Source organism: Ambystoma mexicanum, chromosome 4q (genome assembly GCF_040938575.1).
Source record: "Ambystoma mexicanum isolate Mex_15411 chromosome 4q, UKY_AmexF1_1, whole genome shotgun sequence".
Classification (NCBI taxonomy): Eukaryota; Metazoa; Chordata; class Amphibia; order Caudata; family Ambystomatidae; genus Ambystoma; species Ambystoma mexicanum.
Genome location: NC_090928.1, coordinates 946,110,837 through 946,136,681, shown reverse-complemented (window position 1 = coordinate 946,136,681; position 25,845 = coordinate 946,110,837). Strand labels below are relative to the sequence as shown.

The following is a 25,845-nucleotide window of genomic DNA, read 5'->3' as shown; positions in this document are numbered from 1 at the left end:
ATGGTGAATGTTTGCTGGGCATGATGTCCTCCTGACTCGTTCGCCAGTGCACAATTCACATGAGACCTATCCAGGAGCTCCTGGATGCGAGGTGGATGCAGTTGTTTGGGAATTTTGTGGACAAGAGCTCGCGCAACAAGGTGTTCCATTGAGCGATTCAGTGTCTGGGCATACGGCAACATCTCATACAGGGAGCTCCATTTCAGGCTTCTCCTTACCAAGAGACTGTCACCACAGACACCTCTCTAGATGGATGGTAAGCCTGCACCAGACAGTTCAACACCAGAGGCCACTGGCAACCGGAGGTGAGGGACCTACACATCAACATCCTGGAACTTTGTGCCGTATTCTGGGCCCTCAAGTCTTTTCTCACGTCTTTGAAAGGCCAGTAGGTGAGGATCTTCAGACAACACTACCAGCATGTTCTACATCCGGAAACAAGGGGGAAACCGCTCACCAGCGCTTTCAATGAGGCCCAGGACCTGTGGCGCTGGGCTGTTCGTCAAAACATATTCCTCGTTCCGTTTCACCGTGCACTAGTCAAGAACACCATCGTGGACTCGCTCAGCAGGGAACTGCGTTCTTGCCACGAGTGGGAACTTTGCCACGACCAGATGGATTTTCTGTTCGGCAAATGGGCCAGCCTCTTCGTGACGGCGGCAAACACCAAGTGTCAGTAGTTCGCCAGCAGATTCCCTCAACCGAGGAACTGTTCCTGTACGCCTTCCCGCCATTCCCACTCCTCTTACGTGTGAACAACACACAGAGTGCTACTGCAGGACGATAGTCGTCGCCCCGGCGTGGCTGAGGCAAATCTGGTATCTGGACCTTCTATGTCGGTCAGTGGCCCCGTCCAGCCGGCTGCTCCTGCTGTCCCCGGACCTTCTCACCAGAGAAGGGGAGGGTGATTCTGCATCACGACCCAGAGTCCCTGAACCTGAGGGCATGGCTCCAGCAGCCCTAGAATTTGAAGGTTCTGCTTTACCCACACAATGTAAGGGTATCCTGGCCTGGACGAGAGCCTTGTCAATGTTGAAGTGCTACTGACCATGTGGTGCCGGACTCCGAAACTTCTACTATACTTTCTTCCCTTGGCCAAAGCGGGACTGGCTCATTCCTCTATCAAGGTGCATCTCGCTGCCATATCCAGGTACACCAGGTCCCGGGGCAGACCTTCTATGTGGTCTCTCAGGCTCGTCGAGGAGTTTCTCAAGGGTCTCTTCAGTACTTTCCCACCTTTGAGGGCACCGGCCCCAACTTGTAGCTCAATCTTGTGCTGACTAAACTCATGGGAGCGGCCTTCGAACCTATGCATCAGATCAAGTTTCTCTTGTGGAAATAGTCTTTCCTCGTGGCCATCACTCCGGCCAGGCCGGTGAGGGAGATTCATGCCGTTCTTGCAAGCAGCCTTACTTGTCTTTCCACGCTTCAATGGTGGTACTGCATACACACTTTTATGCCAAAGGTGCAGTTGGAGTTCCACCTCAACAAACTTTTGAGGTTACTTGTCTTCTTCCCAAATCCTTCGTCGCCAGTGGATTGTGCCTTGCGTTCGCTGGACGTTGCTTGTGCCTTGAAGATCTACGTGGGACGTATGAAGAATTTTTGCGAGACTTTGGACCTGTAATTCAAGGAAAGGCCTTGTTGAAGACTTCTATCTCCAGGTGGCTGCATAATGTACTGTCATCGACTAGCTAGCAGGCCACTGTCGGGACGGCCAAGAGCCCATTCATTTGAGCCACCGCAGCAACAACTGCATTTTTCTCTGGTGTGTCCCTGCTCGACATCTGCAGGGCTATGACCTGGAGGTCCGCGCACACCTTTACGATTCACGAAGGTTCTACTGCAGAGTCGGCCAAGTGGTTCTATGCAAACTGTTTGTTTGAGGCGAGTCTGTTCCTGAGGTGAGAGTTTATTGCTTCTGTTGAGCCTTTCCATCTCCCCTGGCTTTGTGTGTGTACTTCTGTGTAATTGTTGTTCATGAGCATGTGAATCCAGGCGAGACCCCATGCTGGAGAAGGTTTAAGTTACTTACCTTTAACTATTGTTCTCCAGCATGGGACTGGCATGGATTCACACGCGACCCCTCCTGCCGTCCCCTTTGTGGCTCTTCTTGGTTCATACTGCCACTTTACGTGCATAACAAATCTGAAGATGTCCACCGGGGGTGGAGTTTAGGGAGAGGACTGTCATTGGATGGGGCAGTATGACCAGAGGAATGTGATTTATTTAGAGGACACATTTTTAAATTGAAAGTGAACCTTTTCTTTTACCGAGGATTCCCAGCCTGACAGGGAATATTCATGAGCATGTGAATCCAGGCCAGACCCATGCTGAAGAACAATAGTTCGAGGTAAGTAACTCAAACTTTTTCCGCTAGCATATTTTCTCATGCTGGCAGAACCCCAATGGATTCCCATATGACGTCCTTGTAAATGCTGTAAATGCGTAATTTGCAACGGCATTTACACTTTTACTAAAACTGATAAGAAATTTGAAGAGTGAATGTGCTTTCTCCTTTATTTTACTCTGCATTTCCATTCCACTTTGGATATGGCCAAAGTTGTACAGATGGGAACTTTTGCACATAAGTACAAACCGACACAGTCCCCTCAGTGCAATTTAGGAGTTAAATAAAAGTGCCACCTTATAACGTTTCTCCCAGAAGACCCATGATGTGTAGGTGTCTTCTAGATTTGTCCAATTACATTCCAAAACATTGCCAGATAGGTATGTGTGCATGATGTCGGTGTGCATTGCGTGTCAAAGTAGTTCTTGGTGGTGGTGTTGATGTCGGGCTAACCAGTTTCTTCCAGCCTACAAACGAGAGGTAAATAATTTCCAGCATTTGTAATACCTAGCGATTGTATTGCTTTTAGCTATGCCACGTGGAACTGGAACGGCCCTAATGCTAACTGTAAGCAAACTGGAAAATGTATGTTTTAAAATAGATATAAAAAATCGGCTCTGGGTAGAGGATTTTGGGAGTCCACGCTATTCTCGTGAGCAGGAAAGTCACTGAGTTTAGCCAAACCCAATCAAGGTGAGATGGCAGAGCAGTCTAGGCTTCATCTCAGGAAGTGTGTGAGTGGTCTAGGGCTCCAATGTGTCCACGCAGAGTAACACCAGTAAATACAGGTAGACAGTAGATATATAAACATACAAATATTAATTTGGACTTGTTTCCACACTAAGCATATAAAAATGACAGGTATGCATTGTCACACAAAATCATTGTGAAATACATGCTCATCCACCCTTGGAAGAAATAGAATTGCATATGAATTACCAATGTAACACTGATGAGCATTCTTATGGAGTGAAACAGGCCGAGCTCTTTAGAGTCAACACAAACCGCTTCCCTAATTCTTATCAAGTTCAACCCTAAGATGGTTTGAGGCATTGTGCCCAAATGTCAACAGTACCAAAGCACATACTACTTCATGTACGTTCTTATAGGAAAAGTTCCTAAGTTGGATAATAGTTCAAGAGAAGTTCAGGTAAGTTCTCAGCTCAATCCTTCACACTAAAATAGGCCGAGGGAAGGATCCTTAAACCAGGTTTCACCACCAAAGGTCAGGCAATAGTGAGTTTAGGGCCGGGACTTTATTCCTAAAGTAGCCCTATGGTAGACTAAGTCGTGGGCCCGAAACAGGTATGTTAACTGCAGGTGTTCCCGCATCTGTTTGGAACTCAATCGGCTACTTGTGGTCCGGTCAAGGAAGGCCCAGGGCCGTGGGTGTGCAGACATAATTTTAGACGTCTGGATTTCGTTTTGGTCGGTCATAGTGCACAGGAATCTGTTCAAGACAGCTACCATTGGAAGATACACATGAGGAACGATGAAGACCCTCCCCACCCCCCAGGACACCTCACAGGATGGAAGGATTGTTGCAACAATAGTCACCATATTCAGGCAGCAACAGGTGATCTTCAGGTGGCGAGCACAGGAGCACACCGTCTCTTGGAGTGAGACAGCTGAAAATGCAGGTGCAGGCAACTTGTGGTACGAGCTGAAGTCTTGCAAAGATCCAGTTCCAAGGCTGTGTTCAGAATGGAGATGGCTGCAGTGCGGTCAGTCCCTTGGTTGTTCCAGGGACGCTTCCGAAGACTGAGCAGGCACAGATCCTCGAGCTTGGGTAGAGACTGGTTGGTCCCACCGGTCCAGATGTTGAAGCACAAACAAAGGCCTTCTTAAGATCAGGTCTGAGAAGTAGCGCTTCACCTGGACAACACTAGAGTCAATGCTGGTCAGCTGAAGGGGACATCATTGGGTCGATAGCGGGCTTCTCTTCTTTGTATAAGTCTTTGTCCCAACCGTGATCTGATAAACAGTTGCAAGAGCCCTCCCTTTATCCAAGATTCAGACTGGGACCCAGCCCACCAATGGTAAGGATCTACACCATTCAAACAGCCAGTGGCTATCCAGTAATTGGTAGCCACTGGTCATCACATGTACCCAGCAACCGACTTTCTGGCACCAGAGTTGTGGACTGGGATTACACAGTCACAGCCCCCTTCTCTGGCTCACACACAACGCCCCTTAGCCTGTGAAGGGCACAGCTTTCCCTGGGAAAGGGGTGTCCATATAAACTATTTCCTGACCTGAGAAGGCTGGAAGGTGGCTAAAGAACAAGCAAAAGACCTAGTGGCACGGCTATCTTATGGTGCTAACCAGCTTTAGTAGCCATTTGTGTGACCTGCAAAGGTCCACGAGTAAAATGGCACCGAAATTGTAAAAATATTACAGCTCCAACCAGCTTGTCCGAGGCACACATGAAAATTAACCAGAAAGCATTATATAATAAGAGATAAGGATAAAAAGTATCCTAACTGCACTTCACAGTAAGATGATGTGCACAGTTGTAAGAGTACAAGAATACATAAAGAGAGACATAGTCTCTCATTATTGAGTCTTGGGGACTAGTCAGTTTCCCCTTAGGAATGAGCAAAACAGACAGGGGAAGTAAAGTAGAATCTTTTACTTACCTCAAACATCATGAGTGTTCTCGAAACAAGCAAAAAGAATGGGGGCTCCCATAGAAATCTATGCAGGGAAGGGTGAAAAAAAAAATCTTTCTTAACAGTATGCACTTCAAAAAATGGCAGACTTTTTAACAAATGCCAGAGGTCTTCCTTCTGCCATATAATACATGTCGCACATTACAGCCAAGAGCTTGAATATAACAAGACAGCATGTTTATGTGAGGATACAAAGGATCACCCTGCAAAGATGAGATGCCTGTTTGCAGATGTGCGTGGTAAGTAGGGGTTGGGGCATACTACTCTTTTGGTGGGGTTTTGGTCAGAGGTTAAGGTCACATTAAGAATGGCTTGCATAAGGGGCCTTTGGTATTACTAATGGAATGCAAAGTGAAAGAGTTAATTCATTGGAGTTCAGTTTTATTAGCATGAGGACTGATTGTAGCTTTTTCATGAATCGAGGACTTAAACCCATTGTAGCTCACTGTTGTGGAACATGTTTGCCACATACAATGGCGTACATGCAGTAAATTGTACAATACAGACATTTAGTACGGTTCATGCGTCGCACAGTTTAACAATCTGTCTCAACCTACCGAGTCTAATTCCCCTGCATCTGAGACCCTAAGAGCAAAGTGGTCCCACAAGATCAGTGTGATCTACAAAAGGACTTGAGGCATTATAGAAACTTTGGTTTTGTAGTGTGTTTTCTTAAATACACACACAGTAAAAGAGTATTAATATTGGTCACTGGAATGTGACATCTCGAAGCATGTCCCTTTTTGGGTGGGGTGAGAATGGGAAAGAGGGTATAAGAAAAGCTCATTGCAAAATACTATTTATATTGACCTCACCAGATGTTTTGATAGGTGGGAAAAGATTGGACCCTTGTTGGGTTATTCTGTTACTGATGTACTTAGCACAAATATTTATACAAGTAATTCAACAAATAAGCAAATATGCTAGACTGTCATTCTGGAATGGTTTCAGAATCTCCTGCCTCTTACTGTGAATTAATATTGCCTTCAATGTACTTAGTTTGCTTTGCAAGGATATTGCTGTTATAAATATATTATTGCAATAATGTTGTATTATTGCTCCATGCAGGAGAATAAGGAGACTGGAATGGAAACTGTGATTGAAGCTGTGGCCGCATTTAAGTAGGTTTACTTCATTGCATTTATTTTATTCAAACACTTTTATTTTTTTTATTTTTGTTTAACATTTTTTATTTTCAGATCAAACACTTTTTAATAGTTGCTATTATCAGCTAAATATATTATTTCTTGTAGAAAACCTGGATTAACAGGCAGAGGGCTGTATGAACTTAAACCTGAATGTGCAAAGGAGTTTAACCTGTATTTCTCTCATTATTCAAGAGCTGAACAATCAAAGGTAATAAACACTACGTGTTACCCTTTCTAAGCCTGGCTTTTTTGATTGCATGATATTGCCATTCCGTTATGCCAAGTTTGTGTTCAGTTCAATAGGCAGCAATACCGGGCAATATTATTAGTTCTTCACAATGTGACTTGTTCCTCTGTTCTTTCTTGGGGAAAAATGTCCACTTAAGTCAGCATTCGTTTTGTAGACAAATGAAACATTTTGCATCAAATTGTTAAACTTTGATAGTCTTTTGAAGTTTCTCTATTTCAGAGGGGAGACATTGTTTTTTTAACCCCATACAAACATGTGTTCTTGACAATGAGGGCCTCATTTATTTTTTATTTTTTTAATAGCATAATTTCTTTTGATAAATAGAGCCTGCTTTAGATTATTTCAACAAGGTGGTTGCACTTTTTCAACATTGCACTAAGTTGGGTCATAAATCACTGGGACTCTTCTCAGACATAGTTTTGCATTTTAAATATATGTCTATTATAGCTGTCTATGGCCAAATTGATTGCTTATGAAAAACAATAGTTAGGGACAGCTTCTCCTTGTATCCCCTTTTGCTAGATAGGCGGCACCTGACTGCTACCTAGGTACAAACGCATCACCAAGGGCCAGTAAAGTATTTCTTTTAGGGAGAGATAGGGAAACATGCTTATGGTAAACAGTACATGGATCCTTTCTCCTTTGTGTTAATACATGGACTGGGTGATTGAAAGGTACTAGAATCCAGCACGCCCTGATAGTTGCTACTTGTATCAAATTGTTAAACACTATTGGTAGTCTAATACAAAAAAGGTAGCAGATGCCCCTCTCTAGAAAGAACATGGCATGAGAACCTGTTCTGTGGTTTTTTCCCACTTTTAGAGTCCGAAGCCTTCACTATTGGTAGTCTTTTGATCTCTTTTTCTGCATTTTAATTTAATCCAGTAATATGATTTTCTTCACTCATTCATTTGTGAAGGTGCAGTGTATTCTAATCTGTTTTCCGAACGTTCCAACTGTAGTGCTGTTGCTCATGTTTGTGTGAAAGAGCAAGGGGTACAGTGATATAAATAGAACAGAGAAGGATGAGAATACTGAACCTCTTTCTAGCAATTGATTATGAGCACGAAATCTGTGGAATTATTCCTCTGTATAAAAACCAACATTGGTTAAACCCTTCGTCTAGCATACTATTGCTTTCACAAAAACCTGTTTACATCAAACTACTAACCCCTAGTACCTTTTTGACAGCTTCCGAAGAGATTCTTTGTATGGAAAAGTTACTTACCCAAATAACCTCTTCTAACACATATCTGAAGCATTTCCAGTGTAGATAGTAATGTGGTGACTGGGACTGAGACGGTGCAAAGCCGCCTCTCTGACCAATCACACACCCTGTGCTCTCCCGAGGGGTATGCTGGGTGCTGCTCGGTAAGGCAAAAGCGTTCCAGTGTGGCGCCAGGCTGGCCCTTGGCAATGCGTGAGGAGCCCCGGATCGTGCGAGGACAGTTGGAGTGGAGAGGGAGAATTGCACAAGGTGGCTCGACCACTCCGCTGGGGAACCTGTGAACCTATCATTAAAAAAAAAAGAATAAAACTAGCAATAACCGCCACTACGGCTCCGCGTCCTTCTGCCCTGGGGGCTAGGACATATTTGGTTCTAAGCGGCTGGGAGTACAAAAAATGTATTTCTGATGCTTGTTAATCTGCTTATAGAATCACATGCTGTGCATATGGTCCGACATCCAGTGGTAACCGCGGAGTATTACATCTGGTCTTTCGGGGACTGAAAGGGGACGTCGGCATAGGTGGGTCTGTAATACTATCCCTATCGTAACGTCTAGTGTACCCAAAATCCCTCATGCGCCGAGGTCCCTCAGATTGTTTTTTTTTCCGCCCAGATAACTGGTCGCACTATAGCGGAGCTCTTACATAAGAGACATTGTTTATCTTAAACCGACTTGTCGGTTGTTCCCCCCCTTTAAGTCACTTCGACGGCAGGAACAACTTCGACAAAGACTTCAGGGGATTTGTCTATGGCAGTGGATTTCGGCGCCTAAGATCTGGCAGCTGAAGCATCCACGTGGCCGGGCGCTCTGGCCGGCCTTCACAGTAGGGAGTGTGGGGTCGGGTGGCCATATCTTCGTTATGTCTTTCCTCTTTCCCCCTCTTTGCCCTCGAAGTCTGGTCATCTTTGTTTACACTTTTCGTTATGGAAAGGACTCCATTTAGGTTCTGCCCCAAGTGTAGGGTCAGATACCCGTGGAAGGACGAGCACAGAACGTGTAATTCTTGTCTCCCCTTAGAGCACGACCAGAAGCGGTGTGCGGCCTGTAAACTCCTTCGGCCTATGACCCTTAAGGAGCGCAGTGTAAAGAGGTGGGCCACGTACGGTACCCGCCAAAAGTGACGGGGGCACCTCCGATGACCAAACATCCATTGCGGCTGTTATAGACCTCGAGGCGGACACTTCTAGGTCTGCCAGGCCCGTCCCCGACCCTTGAAGGCCTGACGCTAGTCTCGCTTCAGGGACAACACCCGGCGACTGGGGCGTACAAAGAATGCATCACACTAAACACACAACCCCTCCACCTATTTCGATGGGTATGTCGAAAAAGGTGAAAGCGCCAGCAGGGCTGTGGAAAATGTCGGCGATTCCTCTGATCGTTCAGATCAGCAGCCTTCCCAGCATCCGCAGCAGTGTTTTGTGACTGGGAATTCCAAAACAAACAAGGGCCCTACCCCTAAATCAGGTTTGCACGTCGAAGCGCAGACTTTCGACGCTCCAACGGTCCCTAGAGGCCCGGTAGGCCCAAAATCTACGAATAGGCCTTAAGGCGAGAACCGTACTGCTAGGCCCTCTAACGCCGCGGTAGGCAGTAAGTCTACCGATAGACCTTCGGACCCACTAACTCACGACGATTCGGCGGTGATTGAACACAGTATCGCAAGAATCACTTCGGCGGTTGGGCTGATACCTACTCCGTCGAAAAACATTGGACAGGCCGCAGGTAAATCTATAGATACGCCATGGCGCCCCGATTCTCGCGAGACCTACGAGGACAGTCGGGAGCCTCTTTCCAACACCCTGAGTGACAAATTTCAGTGCCAAGGGGCGGGAGATGTAGTTTTTCCACCCGTAGGGCCTTCTGATTCCTCTAAGTGGACATGGGAGAAATTTGAAGGGTGCATGGATCGTCTTGAAAAAATTATAAATTTTTCTGAACATCCTTCCCCGAAAAGATCTTGTGGAGAACCTAATCTTAAATCGGCTTCACGTTTCCAAGAAGATCAGCCTTCGGTCCCCGTCCATCATGAAGACATTGTCCAGATGGACACTTATCAGGACATTTACAGTGAAGATGAAGAACCTTCCTTCCTGCAGGGCTACAATGAGGACCAGGCGGATGCCACAGACAATTGGGAAGAAACCCAGCAAGTGGAGACGGACCCATGGACGCTCCCCCAACTAGATCAGGAAACTGATGTTCTGTGCCTGGATTCTCCTCTGTCCACCTCAGCTCGTCAGGCCTCGCCTCTAGAAGACCAAATGGCCTTCAATGCCATTTAAGGAAGGCAGCAGATCACTTCAAATTCACTACTCAAGAAGCGGTACCCGTGCAGGACTTTGTGGAGGACATTCTCAAGGAGAACCGCCCCCTCCCACCCTCAAGCCAGGCCATTCCCCTCCTTAATTCTGTTAAAAGAAGATTGCCCCCTCCCTGGTGTCGCCAGCTCAGACCCGGGCAGTGAACCCAAGAGTGGAAAAGCTATTTTGGCCAGCTCCTTCGGACCCTCTATACATTAAAGGGCACGCCACCCCCGACTCCCTGGTAGTGACTACCACCCGGAAACGGGCAGGAGTACCCCTTGCTACGGGGGAGGCGCCTCCGGATAAAGAATCCAAGAGGTTGTATGCCTTAAGCGGGTTACCTCGGCTGCTGCATATACCACACGCTTAGCGAATAAAACACTACGCTACTGGCGAGTTATGCAGACGCTCAATGGACCCTAGTACAGGAAGGTCTCCAGGAAGTCCCAGAACCCGCGAGGTCCAGGCTTCTCACCATTGTGGCCAAAGGCAGGCAAGTAAACCAGAATGTAATAAAGAACACTCTGGACACTGCTGAGACAGCAGGCAGGTCTATGGCCCCAGGGCACTTTACTTAAGCAGCACACTTGGCTTTGTAGCTCAGGTTTCAAGCCTGAGACACAAGCCGCTCTCATCAACAAACCCATTGAAGAAACTAACCTCTTCGGAAAGACAGTCGATGAGGCCCTGGAAACGGCCAAAAAAGAGCATGAGACTCTTAAGTTCCTGCAACAGATTACTCAAAAACCTTCCCCCCAAAGGGGAGATAATTCTCTTCGGTCCTTTCGAGGGCAGTCCCATGCAAGTCAGAACAACTATAGCACGGGAAACTTTAATGCTGGACAAACATCAGGAAGCCCTGCATACTACCCACCAAGGGTTCAGCGACGTGGCAAAGCCAGAGGTAGAGGCCCCAATCCTAGAGGAGCCGCAGCCTCTGGTCAGAAATGACTATCAGATCCATGTCCCCTCGGTCGCAGGGTGCTTAACATCTTTCCTCGCGGCATGGGAGGGGATAACTTCAGACCAGTGGGTTAAAGACGGTCGCCCACGGGTACTGCGTGGAATTCGCCCGACCTCCACAGTTCAGACCACCGGGCAAACGACACCTCTCACCGAACCATCTGGAGATCATGAATCAAGAGGTGGAAGCGCTGCTGGGAAAGGACGCCATAGAAGGCGTCCCTATTCTTCAGGTAAACAAGGGTATTTATTCAGTGTACTTCCTTGTACCCAAAAAGGGACCTCACCATGCGCCCTGTTCTAGACCTGCGCCCAGCGAACAAGTTCATAAAACCTCAAACGTTTTGCATGGTAACGCTACGGGAGGGGATCCCACTGTTGAAACAGGGGGACTGCATGGCAACATTGGTCATGAAAGATGCATACTTTCATATTTCAATGTTGCCAGCGTACAGGAAATATCTAAGGTTCATGATAGAGCACAGGCATTATCAATTCAAGGTGCTCCCCTTCGGCATTGCCTCAGCGCCAACGGTGTTTACAAAGGTCCTGGCAGTAGCACACCTGCGCAGACTATCCGTCCCGGTTTACCCTTACCTCAACGACTGGCTCATAACAGGGGACTCGTACGACACATGTTTTTTTAACACCCAAAGGACCGTAGACCTTCTCTTCAGTCTGGGTTTCTCTATCAATGAGAAAAAATCCAGTCTAGTCCCCAGTCAAATAAAACCATTTCTGGGAGCTCTAATCCAGACGAAAGACTGCCTCGTCTTCCCCTCTAACAAGATGGTTCAGAAAATGATATTTCAGATCCCTCAATATGTAGCCAGTCAGGAGATGCAGTTTGCAAAGCCATGCGTTTGCTAGGAATGATGGCGCCATGCATATACTTGGTTCCCCACGCCCGGCTGCGCATGTGTCCCATGCAAGAGTGGCTCAACAGCCAGTGGTGTCAGGCCACCGGACAATGGGAAGATCTGGTAGCTGTCTCGCCAGCCCTCGTTATCGCTCTGCAGTGGTGGTCGAGGGAAAACCTCTTGAAGGGCAAAACCTTCACCACCCCTGCAGTGGAAGCCACTCTCACGACCGACCCATCTCTCACAGGGTGGGGTGCTCACCTGCTTCAGCATACAGCGCATGGAGTGTGGTCTCCACAAGTAGCGTCCAACCATATAAATTTACTGGAGCTATTAGAGGTGTTCAAGGCATTAAAGGCTTTTCAGATGCAATTACAAGGGACGACAGTGCCGATTCTAACAGACAGCACTGCAGCCATGTATTACCTGAACAAACTGGGGCACTCACTCTCCAAGTCTATCCAAGCTGTCCCAAAACATTTGGAGGTGGGCTCTCAAACACAAGACGTTTCTGTTGTCCCAACATGTTCCAGGGGAACTCAATCTTCTGGCAGACGTGCTCAGCAGAGATTTCCCTCTGCCCATAGAATACGAATGGCGTCTGCACGAAGACATGGTGTCCAACGTCTTCGCAGAATGGGGCTTCCCAGAGATCGACCTGTTCGCGACTCAGGAGAACGCCCAATGCCAAGACTACGCCTCCAGGTACCCGCAGAACCGCCCCAAGGGGAATGGTCTCTGGATAACATGGTCAGGGAAATTTGTCTACGCTTCCCCCCCCCCCACCCCCGACTCCCCTTCTGAACAAGATGGTGCACACGATGCTCCAGGAATCAATTACCATGATGCTGGTGGCCCCCATATGGGCTCGCCAACCCTGGTTCACTCATCTAATGGACATGTCCCTCTCCCCACCAGTAAAACTACCCTGCCCGTACAACATGTTGTCTCAGGACAGGGGGAGACCCTACACCCATGACCACAAACTCTGAAGTTAGCAGCCTGGCTCCTGAGGTCATAGAGTTTGGACACCTACAGCTCCCTCAGAGGTGCATGGACATTCTCAGGGAAGCTAGAAAACCTAACACCCATTATTGCTATTCCAGCAAATGGAAACGTTTTGCCATCTGGTGTAATACCAAGGGCGTCAATCCTATCGATTGCTCACCCACACACATTTTGCTGTACCTAACCCATTTGTTGGACACAGGGTTGGTCTTCAATTTCCTAAAGGTTCATCTGGCTGCTCTTTCAGCCTACACCACAACACAACAAAAGGTGTCATGGTGGAAGATACCAGTGATTAAGGCCTTTATGGAAGGGGTTAAGAGGATTTATCCTCCCATTTCTCACCCAGCTCCTGGATGGGATCTAAATGTGGTTTTAACCAGGCTCATGGGATCTCCCTTTGAGCCAATGCATAAAGCAAGTCTAAAAGACCTTACTTCGGCCTTCCTAGTGGCTATCACTTCTATCAGAAGGGTTAGCAAACTAGAGGCCCTTGCTGTTCTAGACCCCTTTGTTACAGTCCACAGGGATAAGGTAGTTCTGCGCACTCATCCCAGATTCGTGCCTAAATTCATCTTGAAGTTCCATGTGAACTACCTACCTTTTCCAGTATCCCACTAGCATGGCCGAAAGAAGCCTACACACACTAGATGTGCGCAGGGCAGTCATGTTCTACCTGGAAAGAACGAAACCACTGAGAAAAACAAACCAATTTTTCGTTTCAGTAGCAGCTGGTAGAGAGGGGAATCCTATCTCTAAATCAGCTATCTCAAGGTGGATTGTCAAATGCATCACACTATGTTTCTCTCTTGCAAAGAGAGCACTGCCCTTCAAGCCTAGAGCAGATTCTACTTGGGGCACTGGGGCGTCCATTGCATTCATTGCAAATGTTCCCCTAGAGACCATTTGCAAAGCGGCAACCTGGAGTTCTGTACACACCTTTACAAAACACTATTGTCTAGACACTCATTCTAGGTCTGATTCTCATGTGGGACAAGCAGTACTAAGACATATTTTCTCTACTGTTCCTTCTCACAACCCACCTCCAACTCCGGATACTGCTCGCTAGTCTATGCACAGCATGTGATTCTAAGCAGATTAACAAGCATCAGAAGACATGCATTACTTACCGTAATAGCATTTCTGATGATTGTATCTGCTTTTATTCACATGCGCCCTCCCTACCTCTCTGCTCTGGGTGGAAGAAACATAGACGTCTTACTACTGTCTCTCTTCATGAACTCACTCACAATAGCCTTGGGCTCACTCATGGCAGAAAAAATACAATCGGAGGGATCTCGGCATGAGAGGGATTTTGGGTACACCACAAGTCACAATAGGGATAGTGTTAAAGACACGCCTATGCCGACGTCCCCTTTCGGTCCCCGAAAGACAAGATGCAATACTCCGCAGTTACCACTGATGTCGGACCATATGCACAGCATGTGAATCTAAGCAGATACAATCATCAAATGCTATTACGGTAAGTAATGCATGTCTTATTGAGCATTTATTAAGCGCCTATACAACAAAATAGTGTTTCTAGGCACCACAAGGCAAAATTGGAATGGCACAAGGGGAGTAAATAATACCAAAAGATGGTAAATCTACAGTTGTGGTCTTACTAGGTCTTGTGGCATTAAGATGTGCAAGTGCAGTGCAGTGCAGGAGATAGGGGAGGGGGGACAAGGTATGGGCAAGTGGTGATGAGAGCCCGGGAGGGAAGTGCTAGGGGGTGCCATGGGGAGGAGGCCACTGGCTAAGTGCGAGGGCGGAGGAACCCCAAGGGTGGGGGATGCACAGCTTCTGGGTAGGGGGCCCGCTAGGGCAGTGCAGTCAGGGAGGTGTGGGGGTGTACTGGTGTCGACTGGACAGGGGCCTGGTACCCTGTGAGATTCATAAATGTCCAGGCCGGCAGTCTCAGCAGCAGAGGTGTGACTAGCAAGGAAGGGAAAGAGGTAGAGAAAATCAGAGTTTTGAGAAGTTTGCATAATTTAAGGAGGTATGGCTCATGTCTGAGAAGGGCAGGGAGGCTATTCCAAAGAGAGGCCCCAGCCAAAGAGAGACCCCAGCCAAAGAGGGACCTGCCCCCCCACTTTCTGCTTGGAGAACCGTTTGACGTGCAGACAGTTGGAATTAGAGGAGTGGAGGGCTCTGGTAGGGAAGTATGTAGGGGGTTGGAGATGGCATGGTCCCAGGCCGAAGAAAGATGATACAGAGGGTCTTTAATATGGCTACTGGGAGCCATTGGAGAGATACGGTCCCTGGGCTTGAGGCCAAGGATAAGTCTTGCAGCCCTATTCTGGATTAGCTGAAGAGGGCGTAGGGAGGAAAGGGGGAGAGTGAGGAAGAGGCTATTGCAATAGTCTAGCCTAGAGAGGACCAGAGCACTGGAAACATTGAGCTTCTGGGCAAAGGTGAGGAAAGGGAGAATGCGTCTAAGGAGGTGAAGCTGGAAGTGGGACTTCTTGGCAAGGTCCAAGATGTGAGGGGTGAAAGCGAGAGGAGTCTAAGATGACCCCAAGTTTTTTGGCCTCACGGGATGGTTAAGGTAGAGGGCCCAAGGAGGGCGGCCAGAGGGTAGGCGGAAAACAGGGCGCAGAAGTCCTGATTGAAAGGTTCTCAGTCTTACTGGCATGAAGACTGAGGTCTTTAGCCGCACACCATGCATGAATAGTGGACAGACAATATGGAATGGGAGAGGAGGAAGAGTAAGTGGAAGAGGGAAGTTGGAAGGAAAGTTGTGTCATCAGCATAACACTGGAAATGAGGAGAAAAGGAGATCAGTTGAACAAGAGTGGCGAGATCGATATTAAAGAACCATGGCAATAGGATAGAGCCTTGGGGGTCACTGCATGTAGAGAGAGAAGTGGTGGAGGAGAAAGAGCCCAGCTGCAACTGGGAGGGGCGGTGAGTGGGAGAAGAGGTCAGCCAATCCAGTGCCCGGTCCGTGATGCTGATGTTCTCGGAGCCTTTATTTAAGGGGATGGAATGGTTGACGGTGTCAAAGGCAGAGGAAAGATCGAGGAGAATGAAAACAGCAGTAGAATTAGTCAAGATTTGCAAGCATGTCTTCACAGGTGTTCAGGAGAGCAGTTTCTGTGCCTCTGGATGCCTGCATTTCAGATTGTCTGTCGTGGACGCAACAAACTAGTTTGGTATGAAGGGTCAGTTGGGGAAGGGCCACCTTCTCCAGGAGTTTACCGGGGATGGAGGTGGTGGAGATGGGCGATAGTTAGCCAGCAGACTGCTTTTTTAGGAGAGAGTGCACAAGGGAGTGCTTGAGGGGAAAGAACCAGTGGTGAAAGAGTGGTTACAGAAATAGTCAAAAGCTGGGGCGAGAGAGGAGTTGTTCTCCTTAATGGTTCTAGAAGAGCAGGCGAGTACCTGTTTGGATGAGCGGACAACTTTACAAAACTCATCAGTTGTTATGGCAGGAGGGAGGAGAGTGCAGAGGGTGGAGAGCCAAGGCATGCAGGACTGCGGGAGCGGGAATGGCAATGGGGGTGGTAGAGAGTGAAGACAGGATGATGCTGAGTTTTAGAGGTGAAATGGGAGGCAGTGTGTCGGAAGGAAGGAAGGAAGGAAGGAAGGAAGGAAGGAAGGAAGGAAGGAAGGCCCCAGAGATGCAGGCTTGTATGTGGCCCTCTTCTTAGAGTGAATAGAAATGTGATATTGCCTTTGGAGCAGGCGACAGGCCAGTTTGTCAGAAGATGAACCCGAGGTCTGTCACTTCCGTTCAGCAACTCTATATTTGCGTTTCATAGATGCCAGAACGGAGTCGGTACCAGCCATTGCATTTGGAGGCAGGTTTCAGGTGGATCCTCATGACCGGGGCAAGGATGTCGAGGGTGTTAGAGATGGAGAGGTGCAGGTTAGCAAGCGCAGAATTAGAGGGAGAGTCAGGAGCAGGGCTGGGAGGTCTGATGAAAGTGGAAGCAAAATAGCAACTGACACTCGCTTCATTGGTCGAATGACGGTAAAGGAGGCTGGCAGTGCAGAGGGTGGCTCGGACACTTGCATTGCCTCAAAATTCCAAGATATAAGCTACAGAAAGCAGGCAGAAGTAGCTTTCCCGTGCTTGCAGCCAAACTTTGGAACGCCCTGCCTGTTGACCTAAGATCTAAACTGTCCTAGGAAAAAAATGGTAAATTATGGCTCTTCTCCCAAAGATGTATAACTAATTCATTAACCTGCCTTTTTTTTATATATCTGTTATGTATAGAAAATAAGTTCCTGTACATGCTTACCTCTGCTATGTATCTCTTATGTAACGTTGTAATGCACACAGATACCTGAGGGTTGGGTGCGATATATAAACAAACAGTGGGAGAGAGCCCTGAGCTTTACAGTACATTTTCTGTACAGGCGAACACACCTAGAATGGGGACCCTGTATAGTGGGAGAGAGGCCTTAGTTTCACAATGCGGTTTAGAACATGAGAACACACAGATTTGAGAGTTCTAGGTTTCGTATGACTGTGGCCTGTTGCAACTGCTGGTTTGGGTGGGGTGACTTTGCAGCCACTGCTTGTTGGCTGTAGTTGTGGGGCGCTGTAGGTTTCTCTTTGGCTTAGCGCGTGGGACTATCTAGGTGGGAGGGCACGCTGATTACATGGAAGAGTGCCACTTAAGTAGGGGGAAGTAGCGGTTAGGGTTTGGTGAATGTTAACGGCTGGCCCCTGGCCTCCCCTGCTGCCACTTGCAGACACTGACTGGAGCCGCTACTTCAGGAGCCGCCCTTTGCCTTGGGCCCTTAGCCACTAGCTGACCTGGGAGGGTGTGTTAAAAGGGAAGCAGGACCAATGAGGGGAGGGCGGCAGGAGGTGGGAGGGACCAGGGCTGGGCTTGAGGAAGGGAATGAGTGTGAAATTTCATGCGCACAGGTGCACTACACAATTTAAAAGGCTGATCATAATACAAAATTATGTAAGGGCTCCCTCTACCTTCAGGGACCAAAGGAACACAAGTGAACAAGTTTATTTCTTTTGCCAGAAATGCTGCCCCAATACCATAAACAGAACCAAGCAGGTTATATTTATTCGCCAGCTGACCTCTCTCAATCACTACCGGCCTGATTTACCCATTTTTCAATAGCACAATCCTATTGAAAAGCGCTTAGTAAATCAATCCATACATCTCCTCACTAGTGCTTCCTCCTGATTTCTTTCATTTCTCTTCTCAGCCCCAAACTTTGATACTCTTCACTCCCTGTGTTTGCACTCATCCAAAAACAGTTTTTCTCCTCTCCCACACCTAAAATATTATTTCTCTCGGAGATATTGTATGCCATTTATGACGCGCCTGTACACCAGTGTTTCTGGTCGCGACTTCATTCTCTACCATGTTGTAACATTTCTTTACTTGATGTGTGTATTGCGCTTTGGCAAAAGCACCTCATAAATATTAATGAAATACACATAGAAATACAAGCCTGGACTTGTCTTTGTGATGCTTTCTTGAGAATTTTAAGAAAGAAGTTCTCACCAATAGCTGTGGTTTAGTAGGTATGACATGGTATGATTTTACCATAAAACCAAGAGCATTTAATTAGTGGTAGTTGCAACTTGCCCTTGAGTTTGAAATTGGGTGGGTGACCATGGCCCTGTCCCACCACCCCGAAATGAACAGTTTTAGTCAAGTCCTTCCGATGACCGGTGTGACTTCAACGGTAAATCTAGGGGGGCCCTATCAAGTAAGTGCTAGGGAAAGCACAACAGGCTGCTAAACACCGCTTTGCGGCCACAGCGGGTCACCGTGATTAATCCTGTAGCTTCCACTTTACGATTTCCCCAGTGCTGGCCTCTCCACTTGATTTTTCAAACGTATACACCATTCATGCGGGGGAGACATACATCAACCAGTTACACTTCTGGGACCAACCAAATGAGTGTGAGGTGAAGTGCCACAGTGCAACTTTGCACCACAGTCCCTCCTATCTCAGCAAACGTTAGTTTTTTTGTTGATGGCTATGGTTAGGCTGCTGGTGCAACAAAATGTTAGCAAATGTGTCTGTAAAGGTTGCGTTTTCTAACTACGGCAACCTTGCTCCTTGAAAATTCCTACAAGTGTGACAGATGGCAAATGAATCGCTGAGGTTGAGTAATGTCTTGGGATTGGCACCAGGCACGCAACATCATTGAGCTGACCGGGCTGAGGCCAGGCGGGGCTTCCGTGCCCTTAACAGTTCAAAGGATCAGGAACATGGCCCTGTTGGAACATTGTGTTTCTTCCGAGGCAAATCTATCTGCTTGGCTCGGATGATCTAGCACTCATGGGTGTAATTATAGGGGGGTTTGGGGGTGACAGGTCCCCCCCCCCCTGAATTTTTGTGGCATACCTTTTTGTCCCCCCCCATCTTTTGGTGGGATGGCCGGGGGCCACATTTTGCCCGCTGCATTTATTGATCATGTAATGGGACAGCTTGAGCCTGGCTGAGGTGCCCAGCCAGGCTTGCGCTATCTCATTACATAATACCAAGCTGAGCTCCGCTGCGTGTATATTTGTTGGAGGGCTGGGCTGAGGGCTGACCCTGGTGAGGGGGCACATTTGCACAATCATATTTGGTGTCATGGGAGAAACCAACATTGCACGAGTGAGGGGTGAGGTGAGGTTCGGAATGCAGTGCGTGTAATAGTTTCATTCACACCCCCAAACCGCCCAACCATGTCCCAATCTACTTTTTTGGAAACCTAAGTGGCAGATGGCATTTTTACAGAAAATAAATATAAAACTGCAGGACCTTTGCAGATGCAGGAAAGCCGTCTTTTAGAGCTCTATCCAGCCCCTGTGGGGCAGAATCCATGGAAAACTCCTAATTTGCATATGGATTGCACCAACAGTAGTGGCTTCACAGAAAAGAACATTGCAAAGAGCATCATTAGTCTTTGATACGTCGAGGCACCATGGAAGTGGCTTTAGAATAAGTTGCCATAAGTAGGCCAAGTAGCAAATAACTTTGTGGTGTACAATACCTACATTGAACTATTGTTATATATGGAGCAACTCTATAGTCATTAGGGTTTTTATTATAATAGCATGATATATTAACATGAGCTAATCAGAATCATGTACAGAGCTTCAGATAAGACACAATGGGGGGGTCATTGTTACCCTGGCGGTAGCCGTGCCGGTAAGTACCGGCGCGGCTGCCGCTGAAGTTATGAATTTACAGGCACCCGGCAGTGGGGACTTACCGGGCATTACAGTCCTGGCAGACCCGGTAAATCCCCATTGCCGGGTGCTGGTAATTATTACTCCCCATTCCCGTTTGTCCCATTGGACTCCATGGGAAATGGGGAGGCCGGATGCACCAGCACCATTCATGAATGATGCCTGTGCATCCGTCGAGATCTGCTCACGGGTGCCGGTCCGCCTGCCAGGTCAGACCTGGCGGGCGGAAAGGCTCCCGCACGCAGAACTCGTAGTTTGCCGGTCCGGTAAACATGATGCTGGTAGCTTACCAGCACCATTGTTACCGGACCGGCAAACTTGTAATGAGGCCCAATGTGATTAAATTGCCCAGGATCACACACTTTGGTTAAATGGTGAAACTGATTTAAGCAACTCGGCACATCTTCCCAAGTTTAGTTGATATAGATATTTATTAAGGTTTGCTTTACATTTCATGTGCTTAAATAGTTATTTCTGGCATTGCCTTGGACACACACCACATTACATAATAAGCCAGCCCTTCATATTAAACTAACTGTACCCAACATACATTGTCATAGAAATATGTTGAGGAATGAAAGTATGGCTTTAGTTTTATTCTCCCCATCCTGAATGCAAAGTCAAAATAGCATCATGCAGATTAACGTGAGCCTCACAAATCCCCCTTGGGTTTTAAAGCCATAGTCATTATTTCATAATAAAATGCACCATTATGCACCCTTCTCACTTCTGATCACTCCCTCCCATACACATTTCTAAAGGGAGAAAAGTCCCTGCTAATAGTCGCCCCCTCCCTCTCATCATTGACTAGTGGCTCACAGTCTAATGCTCTGTTGGCATAGAGCAATGTGATGACCCTCTGCTTGCCGGAGCGAATTGGAATATTGTCCTGGCAGCGGGACACCTGTACCGTTCGGAAAGGATATGGGGCCTGTTGCCAGGACAATAAGTGTGCTGAGCAGGAATTGCTTGGCACTCATTGTCCTACCAGTTGGACACCTTTTCCGTTGGGCACCCACTTTGAGGTGCCGAGCGGTAGTGGCATCCCACTGACAAATGTCCCGGTCTGACCTCCTGCTCGGTACGCTACTTCTTGGGGTCAATTGAACACAGGAGAAAATACCTTAATTTGAACGAGTCAGACTGTTGCAAGTAATTAATGAAATCAGAATAAGCAACCTGATGTGCTGTTTTAAAATCTTGCAGGCATCCATTTTGTATTATAGCTTTATGCTTGTTTGAGTCAATGCCCTGGTGGCAATAATCAAACACCAGCTCCCTTCAGGCTGCTTGCAGGCCCTCTTTAGGTAGGGGGGTGGGTGAGGCGCAGGCTTTTGTACTGTTGTCGATGCAGTGAATTCTAAAGGCTACCTGTATTGTTATGTTTCAGAAGACTGGAGTATCTTTAGGATTGAATTTTAAAGATAAGCCACCCGTTTTATGAAGTTTTTAACAGAACGTCGGCAATGGGCTCTTGTGGTGTAGAAGTTTAGTGTTCTCCCTCAGAACCACCGTTCGCCCTTCTTCCAACCTGTCCCTTTCTTTCAGTTGTCATGTCCCCCCCACCCCCCCAACATTTTCAGCAAAGTTACTCCACTGCAAGCACTGCCCATTTCCCGGAGTCCCAGCCCCCCTGAGACACACAGGCTGTGTCCCTGACTCTGCAGCCAGTGCCGTAAATTAACTCAACAACACCTTTCTCTTGTCATCAGCAGCATCGCCTTTCTTATGCATGTTGGTGGATTTCCAACTGAAAGACCACCAGTCACCCTGAAAATCTCTGACAGTTAAAGCAAGCAACACAATAAAGCACCCTTTGAAAATGTGTTCACACCCATGATGTCTAATAGCTTGATATGCTAAAAAGTAAAGTTTGCTTTGATGTCCTTAGTTGAATGTTCTTAAAACTATACATAACACACTGGAGGTTTGTGACGAATCTCCAAACCCAAGTGAGTTTATGGCACAACTTATTTTTATAGTGTGTGTCTTAAAGTGCTGAAAATAAAGTGGGTAAATAGATATTTTGCCTTTTGATTCTTATAGTTTTCCATTCAGGATATGGAAAATAAAGGTACCATAACAATTGTTTCCCAAATTCAAAGCATTATACTTAACCCATGTGTGCTCCTTCCCGATACATCCCACTTCTAGCCTGTGCCAGTATTTGCTGCAGCGCCAAACATGTGACATGGAGAAACAGCAGTGTGATGGGCTGGTGGTGGGCTATCTAGGTCTAGCGCTGAACCGGCCCGGGCCGCCGGTGCCCACACTGCGGGCGGCACCCACCGCCCCTGGGGCCGGCATTAGTGGGCCAAGAATATTTGGGCCCTGGCACATATTTTTTTACAAACTAAGCACTGCGGATAGCCACTTTGCGCTGGTAAGCATGTGCTTGTAGGAAAATCAAGAAAACAATGTAAATGAGCGAGATGAAGAAACCAGAGTAGCTCTGACCCCGGAAATCGAAGAAAATCAGTGAGACCCTGTAGAATTTTCAGGGGATCCTTCACCAACAATGGAGGAGCAAGACGGATGGACAAGAATCAACAGACTATGTGGGAAGAAAGGGGGAAGCCACAGGAAAAGACAAAAAATCTACCAGCCCCAAACGGGAACAGACGTAACAATTCCAAAAGAATTAATAAGGGCATTGGCTGATAAACAAGATAATCATTTGGAAAGGATTTTTTTTTTAAACTTTATTTTTGGTATTTACAACTGGAGCAAATAAAAACGCACCAAACCTGTGCGTCTCAAAACAGTACCGACACATACAACAACCCCAAACCAACCTACCCCCTCCCCAAACGCCCGTTACAGCCCACCACATATCTGAATCATAGCCCCAGTGCTAGCGATTGATCTTTGTTAGGCAGAAACCTGTGCAGTTCCCTCTGGGACCACTGCAAAAGATTTAAGACTACATGTATTTGGCAGTAAACCCACTTGGTAGCAGTCTGTACCACACATATTCACTTGGTAGCTGTGGCTGAGCAGTCAGACTTCCCTCAAGAAGAGTTAGGCAGTATACAGAGTATTCACAATAGGTCAAGAGAACACAATGGAACAAGTAAACGCTGACCAGGGCTTGGTGTAAAAGAGATATAATTATGTATTTAAAACCACATCTAGAAAAACACACAGGCACTAATAGTAAGCAATTCAAAAACACGGTCACTAAAAGATATACACTCCCTTAAAAGAATATTAGACAAGTCTTAAGTAAAGCCCCACTTATTTTCAGACAGCGGTGAGCGCTTAACGTAGATGGGACTCCAATAGTTCGTTTTTAAAAGGGAGAGAAAAGCAGAGAATGAGTTGAAACAGATCCAACACTTTTACAAGAACATAATAAGAGAGGAAGGCAAAGTAAAACCGTGAAGTTAGAGTTCAATAGGCCGGATCCACTTTAAGAGGATCAAACGAAATGTGTCCACGGTCACATGGTTGCAGTGCACAAAAGTCTTGTACCGGTTCAAAAAGGAGTTGGATCAAAGAAAGGGACCAGTTAGAGGGTCAAGGCGGCCAGCCCAGTCCAGAAGATTAAGGGGTTATTATTACCTTGTAGCAATCTTTAGAAAGGGAGGCCTGGCGGACGCGGTACCTTAAAGTGGTGAGAACACTCCAGCGGGGGCAGTTGTTCCTGGCAGCGGATGCAAGTCGGTGCTTCGTATGGGGGAAGAGAGGATCTCGTCGTGGAGGAAGACAGGAGTCTGTTGCACTGCCAGGGAAGAAACCAGCCGCGGAGTTTCTCAGGTACAAGGAGCGGTCCGTTGATTTGCGGTTCAGTGGTGAGTGGCTATCCGGCCGCCGGGGTGCTTGGCACGGGCAGTTCGACCACAAACCGTTCTGGGGTGCGAAGAAGGAAGGTAAAACTGGTTGTGCCCACCAGTCAGGGGAAGAAGCCTCTCCAGCCGGGAGATCTTCTCTGTCGTCGGGAAGTGGTGATACGGTTCCGCAGGGCTCCACCGGTGGTGTCGTCGTGGTAGGTCGGCTCAGCTTCTCCCTCGTCGGATTCTCAGGTCCTGTGGCGACTTCTGAAGTTCCAGTCCCAAAAGCCCTGCTTTTATGCAGCATACCCCCATTCACTCAGCCTAGCTGTCAATCAAACATGCTAAGTGGTGAGCCAGCCGGCTCACCACTTGGGCCAATCACACAAGAGTGCGACTTGAGTTACCAAGGTAACTCAGTCCAGGGTGCCTAAACCCCCTCCCACACTCCCTGTGGTACCCAGACAGAGTGGCACCACTTTTGGAGGCTTCTGTGGAGAAGCCCGCCAAAAAGTGGAACAAAGGGCTCGACTTGGGTTGGAGTCACAGAAGAGAACACAAACGCCATTTTAGAATCGAGTCCTGGCAAAAAATACCAACCGGCGAATTAATATTAATTAAATAAACCGGCGGTATGTTCGAGGCTACCGTAAATAATTAAATAAAGATAGTAGCCTAAAACAATGGGAAATCCCATAGGAAAATATTAGCGGTTGAATATAAAAAGTAGTATCCACTGCCACCAGCCAAAACTCGATCAGGGGGGACGGAGACGTGCCCCCTCGACTAACAGACCCCGGGGCAATTGAATTGCCCCAGCCAGTACATCCACAATATGATGGTTTGTACTGGTTCTGTTCAGAATTTAAGACTAGTAAAGTCAATGGTGACTTTACATGCCCTGGGAGACAGTAGTCAGTCCCAGGGTATGGAGTCTATACTGGGGGGTCACTATGACACCCCTGTGTTACTGCACTGAGGGTGCTGTGTAACACACATCACAAAAACACATGAAGCCCTATGGAGTAAAAGACCCCATAGCCCATTAAACACATCTAGATTCAAAGAAACGCACTCGAATCATGCCCCAGAGTGAGGGTAAAAGAGTCTCACTCTTGGCAGGAAAAAAAAATAAACCCCAAAAATCCAGCAAAGCTGCTGGGGGCTCACTAGGTTAGGAAATTCAGCCTAAACAGAAAATTCTCCCTAACAGTCAGAACTAAATAATTAAAGTTGGTAGCCTCGAACAATGGGAAAATCCCATAGGAAAATATTTGCGGTCGAATATAAAAAGTATCCACTGCCACCAGCCAAAACTCGATCAGGGGGGACGGAGACGTGCCCCCTCGACTAACGGACCCCGGAGCAATCGATATGCAACCCATATGCAACCCAAACAGTACGTCCACAATATGATGGTTTGTACTGGTTTCTGTTAATAATTTGGGACTAGTAAAGCCAATGGTGACTTTACATGCCCTGGGAGACAGTAGTCAGTCCCAGGGTATGGAGTCTATGGTGGGGTGTCACTATGACACCCCTGTGTTACTGCACGGAGGGTGCTCTGTAACACACATAGTAAAAACACATGAGACCCTATGGAGTAAAGGACCTATAGCCCATAAAACACATTACCAGTCAAAGGAATACCATAAATCATGTCCAAGAGTGGGAGAAAAAGAGTCTCACTCTTGGCAGGAGGAAAAAAACAAACTCCAGAAATCCAGCAAAGCTGCTGGGGGACTCACTAGGTTAGGAAATTCAGCCTAAAGAGAGAATTCTCCCTAACAATCCTGGACGTAGTTGCTAAGTTCTGGTACCCCGCCACTGAGATTAGAGTTCTGAGGTATCTGAGTCTGACGTCTCGGCTCTATTTAGCAGATATAGTACATATGGCCCCCATATGTCGGGGGGACACGCATGTTGCGGTAAAGTCTTTATGAATTCGCTGTCCACATCTTGACAATATAGGATGTCTTTTTTCCATGCTTCTATTGTAGGTAGTGGGCCTTGTCCCCAAGACATGGCGATTCTCCTCCGAGCCAGCACCATTAGCAGGGATGCCAACTTGCGCATTGCCGGTTGTATTTGGTCAACCCGAGAAGGGCCCCCAGTGG

The 25,845-nt window shown here is 47.3% G+C and overlaps 1 protein-coding gene across 3 annotated transcripts in view; it reads left to right on the top strand.

The window, feature by feature from the left end:
* The window catches only part of UBR2 (ubiquitin protein ligase E3 component n-recognin 2), a 2,523,611-nt gene that overhangs the window by 1,047,609 nt on the left and 1,450,157 nt on the right, over positions 1 to 25,845 (top strand). For all 3 annotated transcript variants that reach the window (XM_069608499.1, XM_069608498.1, XM_069608497.1), the window contains 2 exons: positions 6,091 to 6,143; positions 6,276 to 6,378. In XM_069608499.1, coding sequence (XP_069464600.1) covers positions 6,091 to 6,143; positions 6,276 to 6,378 — 156 coding nt within the window. The remainder of the gene's footprint in view (positions 1 to 6,090; positions 6,144 to 6,275; positions 6,379 to 25,845) is intronic.